The 9101-nt window shown below is 29.4% G+C and overlaps 1 protein-coding gene across 1 annotated transcript; it reads right to left on the bottom strand.

Moving 5' to 3' along the window:
* Positions 1-919: 919 nt before the first annotated feature.
* Positions 920-3363, bottom strand: LOC115707966 (heat shock 70 kDa protein). Its single transcript, XM_030636085.2, is given in 2 exon segments — positions 920-2756; positions 2758-3363. Coding segments are annotated over 2 exon segments (1956 nt in total). The 5' UTR covers positions 3082-3363; the 3' UTR covers positions 920-1124.
* Between the last annotated feature and the right edge of the window lie 5738 nt (positions 3364-9101).

Below are 9101 nucleotides of genomic sequence, written 5' to 3' on the forward strand. Positions count from 1 at the left end.
ATTAAACCGCTACTTTTTCATGATATTTTTTGGGAAATTTACATGGTATACTATCTTTTGTCATTTTTTTATAAAAATAATGTCAGGCGGTATTTTTTACTTTTTTACTGTATTTTTTAATAAGTTTCATACTGCAGTATACTGTGTTAAGTTGTCACTGGTATTCTACTGTTGTTTTGAGTTGTTCTGTTTTGTATTTTACTGGTATTTTATAAAAACACAGTATTTTTGAAAGATTTTCGTATGACAGTATTTTTATAAAAGTTAATCCAAATTACAGTATTTTTGTCAATTTCCCATATTTGTTCATGTCCAATTTTACTGTATAGTACAAGTGTAACATGAATGCTTTAGATGATGAGAAAGGCTATAAAATACGAATGAGTGTTGTCGTTAAGGTAAATGTACATAGATTAGTTGCTAATTAAATTGAAAGTCCCTTTTTATGTCACTAAGATCAATCAATTAGCATAGAGTTTTGCCCATATCCATAACCATATATACATAAAGACTTTGGGCCAGTCTCATTCTCAAAGGGAAAAGATGCCAAACTATTTTTTGGTTATTAATTGTCTCTTATTTAAGATGATTGATATTACTAATTAATCTTTAATGTAAAATATAAAATGAGTATTATATCACTGATTTTTTATTTATTTTTTTCGATATAGAAATATACCATTGACTAGAAAGAAAGAGAAAAAGAAAATCCTAAAAAAATTCAGAACATGGATTTCAATATTCAAAATTTTCACAACCATTTATAATTTTGTGTGTACTGTTTCTGTTGTAATCTTCATAAGCTAAATAATCGTTGATTTATATATGAGTTTTCCATAGTGTCATAAGATAATTGAGTTTCTTACTTTGCTTCCAATTCTCAAAAATAATGCTTTAATTTTGTTTCTTCGAAATGAACTAATTGCCAACAATGATTTGCCTTCAATTGATAATCAAGACAAACAAACTTTCGAAAAAATTATTACATCGTTGATCTAAGAAAACAAAGATAAAAACTTGTACATTATATAGTTTTCAAACAAAAAAGACACAAAACACCAAATTCATCTTAAAAACAGACAGCAGAAAGTCAAGACAGAACTTCAATAATCTTCAAAACATGTTTAATCAACCTCTTCAATCTTCGGCCCAGCACCAGCAGCGCCACCAGAAGTAGCATTAGGCATGTCACCACCCATAGGCACATCACCAGCACCAGCACCACCTTGGTACATCTTAGCAATGATAGGATTACACACACCCTCCAACTCCTTCAACTTGTCTTCAAGCTCATCGACTTCAGCCAATTGATTCCCATCAAGCCATTCAATGGCCGCATCCACAGCCTTTTCGATCTTCTGCTTGTCAGCAGAGTCTAATTGCCCAGCAATCTTTTCATCCTTAATGGTATTCCTCATGTTGTATGCATAATTCTCCAATGAATTCTTAGCATCAACCTTCTTCTTTACTTCCTCATCTTCAGCTTTATACTTCTCTGCCTCTTGTACCAATCTCTCAATCTCTTCCTTGCTCAACCTCCCTTTGTCATTGGTAATAGTAATCTTGTTCTTCACACCAGCAGTCTTGTCTTCAGCAGACACATTCAGAATCCCATTAGCATCGATATCGAAACAGACATTGATTTGAGGAACACCTCTTGGAGCAGGAGGAATGCCAGTGAGCTCAAATTTCCCAAGAAGGTTGTTGTCTTTGGTTCTGGCTCTCTCACCTTCATAGACCTGAATTAAAACTCCAGGTTGGTTATCCGAATAAGTGGAAAAGATTTGCTCTTTCTTGGTTGGAATCGTTGTGTTCCTCGGAATCAACACTGTCATTACTCCACCAGCTGTTTCTAATCCAAGGCTGAGTGGTGTGACATCGAGGAGAAGCAAGTCTTGGACTTTCTCATTCCCTTCACCACTGAGAATTGCAGCTTGAACTGCAGCCCCATAAGCCACTGCCTCATCAGGGTTTATGCTTTTGCAGAGTTCCTTGCCATTAAAGAAATCTTGTAAAAGTTGCTGAACTTTGGGTATCCTTGTGGACCCACCAACGAGAACGACCTCATGAACATGACTCTTGTCGATTTTGGAGTCTCTCAAACATTTCTCGACAGGTTCCATACATTTTCTAAACAAGTCCATGTTCAATTCCTCAAACCTTGCTCTAGTAATAGTTGAGTAGAAATCAATACCTTCATAAAGTGAGTCAATTTCGATTGTGGTTTGAGTTGTGGAAGAAAGAGTCCTCTTTGCTCTCTCACATGCCGTTCTCAATCTCCTCAAAGCTCTAGCATTGCCACTAACATCTTTCTTGTGCTTTCTCTTAAACTCTGCAACAAAGTGATTCACAAGCCTGTTATCAAAATCTTCACCACCAAGATGAGTATCTCCAGCAGTAGCCTTAACTTCAAAGATTCCTTCTTCAATGGTCAGAAGAGAAACATCGAATGTTCCCCCACCAAGATCGAAAATCAGAACGTTCTGTTCACCGGACCGAGATGCCTTCTTGTCAAGCCCATAAGCAATGGCAGCCGCCGTTGGCTCGTTGATAATTCTCATCACATTAAGCCCAGAAATGGCACCGGCGTCCTTGGTGGCTTGCCTCTGTGAATCGTTGAAATAAGCCGGAACAGTAACGACAGCGTTCTTAATAGTCTGACCCAGAAAAGCTTCAGCAATTTCCTTCATCTTCACCAACACCATTGAAGAAATCTCCTCAGCTGCGAATTGCTTCTCTTCGCCTTTATAGTTAACTGGCAATCATTGGCTTGTCTCCAAGGCCGGGAATGACCTTAAAAGGCCAGTGCCTGATGTCGGCCTGAACCGAAGCATCAGAGAATCTTCGCCCAATCAACCTCTTCGCATCAAAGACTGTGTTTTGAGGGTTCATAGCAACTTGGTTCTTCGCCGCATCACCGATTAACCGCTCTGTATCAGTAAAAGCAACATAGGAAGGTGTTGTTCTGTTACCTTGATCATTGGCTATGATCTCAACACGGTCGTTTTGCCACACACCAACGCAACTGTAAGTGGTGCCGAGGTCAATGCCGATAGCTTTTCCTTCTGTTTTGGAAGCCATTGATTGAATTTATTCCTAAGAAAAAGTATCAGAAAAAAAGTTATCGTTTTTAAAAAAACAGAGTACGAAAAATGAAGTTGGGTTTTTGGAGATTGTTTGTGTTTGTGGTTTGAAGTGATTATCGTATGAATTGTTGAGAAATATGGTTAGGACTTTGAGTTGGGATTTATTTATATAAGGTGGGTTGAGCTTGAATTGGATGAAAAGAATTGGTTTGGAGAAGAAGATGGTCGAAGAGGCTAGGAATATCGGTAACCTTCGTGAACAGAGAACGAAGAACAGAACAGAGGATTCTCGATCCTTCATGTGTGTTCGGTCAATGAATTGGGCTGGACTGGGCCGAAATGTTAAATGGGCCTATTTTATTGAATTGACTTACGTACTGAGGAAATTACACTCTATACATTTTTTATAGGGGTAAGTTGAAAAATGCCTCTTTTATTCATCAATTAATCAAATTTATCTCTAATTTTATATTTATTTGAAACATACCTCTTTTTATATGTATTGTACCCAAAATACCCTTACATAAGAGAATCACATGAAGAGTATCTTGAAGTGACAGGGACAAAATTGGTACAATGTTTAAAAAAATAGGTAAAAATGATAGATTTTAAAAAAGAAAGTAAAAATAAAAGAGGACAATATAAAAAAGAGGAAATTACACTCTATACCCTTTTTATATTGTCCTCTTTTATTTTTACCTTCTTTTTTAAAATATATCATTTTTACCTCTTTTTTTAAACATTGTATCAATTTTGCCCCTGACACTTCAAGATACTCTCCATGTGATTCTCTTATGTAAGGGTATTTTGGGTACAATACATATAAAAAGAGGTATGTTTCAAATAAATATAAAATTAGAAGTAAATTTGATTAATTGATGAATAAAAGAGACATTTTTCAACTTACCCCAACATTGCTTCTATTTTTCACTTATTAATTTGAATTTTCATTGTCAAATATTCATGACATTCGTTAACAAAGAATAATTACCCAATGATATATGGCTGTTTAATATTTATATATTATTATTAATCATATGTCAAATCGCCATGAAAATAGGGGTAAGTTGAAAAATGCCTCTTTTATTCATCAATTAATCAAATTTATCTCTAATTTTATATTTATTTGAAACATACCTCTTTTTATATGTATTGTACCCAAAATACCCTTACATAAGAGAATCACATGGAGAGTATCTTGAAGTGTCAGGGGCAAAATTGATACAATGTTTAAAAAAAGAGGTAAAAATGATATATTTTAAAAAAGAAGGTAAAAATAAAAGAGGACAATATAAAAAGGGTATAGAGTGTAATTTCCTCTATTGTGTGTGCAGACCAGACCTTAAGACTTCTATCTCCAATTGGACAGGAGATGCAAGTATTATGCTAAATATAATACATAAGAAATCAGTGACATATTTGGCAAATTTTATAATTTATACTTTAACTCCAATGCACATGTTTAAAAAGTTGATATAAAATAAAAATAGTTAATAGAAATTATAATAAAATTAACAATTTTATTTTTAAAGGTTTTTTTTTTAAAAAAAATTAATGTTAATAATAAATTCTAATGATGAGAAAAGTTAAATAAGAAAGTAACTATTAATTTTGATGTAAATTTGTATGTCAAATTTGTTACAACCACAATTTGGTAAATTTGTACCTAGAGAAAAAAGAACAGACGATTCTGGAGTAACATTGTTCGGTAACTGAATTGGGCTGGACTGGACTGAGATGTTAAATGGGCCTTGTTCATTGGGATGATACTCTTATTTTCTACGTACCACTATTTACATTTCGATTTGATAAATACAATTACTGGTAATAATAGATAAATGTTAAATAGCATATATTTTTGAGAAATTAAATTGTTTTTCTTCCATAATTTAAACTCTTACAAATTCAAATTTAATAAGTGAAATAATAGAAGCAATGTTATTGAGTCTTGAGTGTGCGTAGCTTATTAGACTTCTATCTCCATTGGGAGAGGAGATGCAAGTATTATGCTAAATATAACACATAAAAAATCAGTGATATATTTGACATGATTTTTATAAACTTTAATGTACATGATTTGAATTTTTTTTTCTTTATCACATGATTACAAAGTTTTTATGAACAACACATGATTACAGAGTTGATGCAAAAATACATATATATTTTACTATTTATAGAAATTATAATTGAATAATAATTTTTATTTTACATTGTTTTAAAAAAAAAAAATTAATTGCTAATATCGGGACGTGAGCAAGGAGAAAAAAAAAAAGAGGAAATTACACTTTATACTATTTTTATATTGTTTTCTTTTATTTTTACCCTCTTTTTTAAAGTTTATTATTTTTACCTCTTTTTTTAAACATTGTACCAATTTTGCCCCTGTCGCTTCAAGATATTCTCCATGTGACTCTCTTATGTCAGGGTATTTTGGGTACAATACATATAAAAAGAGGTATGTTTCAATTAAATATAAAATTATAAGTAAATTTAATTAATTAATTAATTAAAGTAGTATTTTTAAACAGAGGTGGTTGACTGGTTGGAAATGGACAAGAGGATTCTGTAAATGAATTGGGATGGACTGGGCCGAGGTGTCAAATGGACCTAAATAATTGGGTCAGACTCATTCTCTTATTTTGTACTACTACCATTGCGATTTATCAGATTCATATATAAATACAACGTTTGAAAATAAATAAATAAATAATGTATAAATGCTAAATAGCAATATGATTCTGATTAAATTATATTTTTTTTAATAATTTAAATTCTTTAGAAACGAGTGTGAATGAATATTCCAAAATAAAACTCCAAATTAAGTGAAAAGAATTTTTATACTATGTATTAAAATTTTCAAAAAAATTTCAAAAACACTGTATATTTTTCATATTTTGTATTGTATTAAGTTTTCACGGTTATTTTTAGTTGTTTCACTATTATTTTAATAGTTTATTTTGTTATTTTACAGTTATTTTTAACAAAACAATATTTCTATAAAAATTTCTGTGTGGCAATAAAATTATAAACTTTTACCCAAAATTGAATATTTTTGTAAAAAAAATCCATTAAAAAGTGAGAAAATTACACTCTATACCTTTTTTATATTATTTTCTTTTATTCTTACCTTTTTTTTTAAGTCTATCATTTTTACCTCTTTTTTTAAACATTGTACCAATTTTGCCCCTGTCACTTCAAGATACTCTCCATGTGACTCTCTTATATCAGGGTATTTTGGGTCCAATACATATAAATAGAGGTATGTTTCAAATAAATATAAAATTAGAGGTAAATTTGATTAATTGATTAATAAAAGATGTATTTTTCAACTTAGCCCTTAAAAGTTGAGGAAATTACACTCGATACCCTTTTTCTATTGTCCTCTTTTATTTTTACCCTCTTTTTTAAAGTTTATCATTTTTACTTCTTTTTTTAAATATTGTATCAATTTTGCCCCTGTCACTTCAAGATACTCTCTATGTGACTCTCTTATGTCAGGGTATTTTGGGTACAATACATATAAAAAGAGGTATGTTTCAAATAAATATAAAATTAGAGGTAAATTTGATTAATTAATTAATAAAAGAGGTACTTTTCAACTTACCCCTAAAAAGTTCTACCATGCAAATATTATTCTCACAAATGCAAAAAAAAAAAAAAAAAATTAATAAAAGATAAATCTTCCTTTGAATATATTTTTTTAATATTCTGAAAATTTTATTACATAATTTTTTTGAACATTTTTATACATACTATATCAATAAAGTTAGAATTATTTGCACTATTCCAAAAACTCAAAGATAATCTATATTGTTTGGTAATCTTTAAATTATGTGTAAATATAATTACGTAAAATGTACTTATTTAGTTTAACTAGCAAAAAACTACGTGCGAGGCACGTAGACTAAATTTATACTAATTTTTTTCTATGTTATTTGAAAGTGATACAATTAAAAATTAAAGAAAAAATATTATTAATTATTAGGTGAGATTATTATTATGTGTATCTAAATATAATGTTTTATAATGTTGTCAATTAAAAGTGAATACCGAATGCAATATATTAGTGTTTAAAAAAGCTTAAAGATTTAAATATGTTCTTAAGTTAATCCAAAAATAAATTAAAAATTGATGTTCCAATACTTAAAGAAACATTACTTAAATGGGTGTAAGATAAAAAGAAAATTAAAAATCAATCTCTAAATTATTGATCATTGAAGATAGCATTTATCTAAAAATTGTAGATAAGAAAACTAATCATAGTCATTGGTAGATTTCAATATTCATTTGCTTCGATAGAGACAATAGTGTAGTTTTTGTATTTTGCACTTTTCATTCTAGTCAGGTCCGCATATATCTAGATTATCCATTTTTTCGTTGATAAATTAAATATGGTTGTGTCGACAAAAAGTGAAAACCATGTCCATTTTTTTTGGCTAGTCTTACTGCTTTTGATAATTGATGATTTTTTTTGTGTAATAATTTTTTTGTGTATAAAATTAATTTTCTTTTTTCTTAAGATAAAACGAAATTAGGGTAAGTAATTTTTTTTGTTTTGATATTATTTTTATAATATTTTTTAAGATCATAAAAAAAAAAATTTAAAAAATTTAAAGGATAATTTTATGATTTTTTTGACTCATGTGGACCCAACGCGCATGGATAATTCACTTTTTTTTTATTATTATTTCATATTAGAGAGAGTGAAAAAAAGCTATATATTATTTCAAAAACAAAAAAACTATATATTATATTTATTAACTATCCTTTCGAATTTAGAAAAGAAAAAGAAGGACTGTATATGAATAAACTGCATAGTAAAACACATTAAGCTAATTAAACGTATTCTTCATAAGATCAAATTTTTAACATAATCCAAATATAGAATATAACATGTTGATGTGAAGGTTAAACATAACAAATGACATAGTTTAGTCTCCGTATAACACAACAACGATGTGAGCTCATTAATTTTGATAGAAACAATGTAGATTTGAAAAGATTCAATAAGGAGACAAAAATCTCAAAATGTTAGAAAATGAAAAATTAATCTTAAAAATTGGGGGATGATTTACGAATAAAAAGAAGATCTAATTGGATCAAAACCTGAAATTGGGGGACGATTTTTTTGAATTTCTCACAGCGAATTTGCGTCAGATTCTCCATTTTTCGCAAATTCACTCATCCATCTAGACGACAATAAGAATTTTCTTGCTCTGTTTATTGAATAGTGGGAGTGGACTGCGATTGAAAAAAAAAATATAAATTAATGAAGATAAATAGCTAGAGGAAAACCTAAACGATTTGGTAAAAAAAAATTCCATATGTAATTCGTTCTTTTCCTAATCTCTCTCAACAAACTATTGTATATGCGGTTTAAGATTCAATTTATTTTATATATATATATTTTTAATTTCTAGAGTTATAGTTGTGATTATATATAGAGTTGAAATATACTAAATATCAGTTCAAATATTAATAGGATTTGTTTTATTATTATTTTATTATATATAAATAATATTTTATTATTTTATTAAATAAAAATAAAAAGTCACCCATGAATTTTTTATAAACCAAGAATTTCAGTTATATAGACACACTTTATATAGAATAGATATAGTTCGATAGTATTTATTTTAGAGGAATATTTTAATTACTCCGATAATTTCTATGTATATTGGTATGTGAATTTTAGTTACATTTAAGTTTCTTTGCTAGTAAATTTCCGTTAAAAATACAAAAAATAAAAATAAAAAAAAAAACAAAAACAAAAAAAACAAAATCTTTAAAAAAATAAAAATGAAAAAACCACTTTCCTAAGAATTGATTTAATTAAATAATTTTTGCAAGACAACCGACGTAACCAAACAGTCAAAACACTGTGCCAAGTTGCCAACCATTTCAGCCTATGAGAGACAAAACAAATGGGCCTGGTCGGGCCCAACGGAAGCCCATCCAAACGACGCCTTACACGAATATAGTTTTTGTTGGGGCCTTCTAGAGATTACTTAACTA

This window comes from Cannabis sativa, chromosome 1 (assembly GCF_029168945.1).
Source record: "Cannabis sativa cultivar Pink pepper isolate KNU-18-1 chromosome 1, ASM2916894v1, whole genome shotgun sequence".
Classification (NCBI taxonomy): domain Eukaryota; kingdom Viridiplantae; phylum Streptophyta; class Magnoliopsida; order Rosales; family Cannabaceae; genus Cannabis; species Cannabis sativa.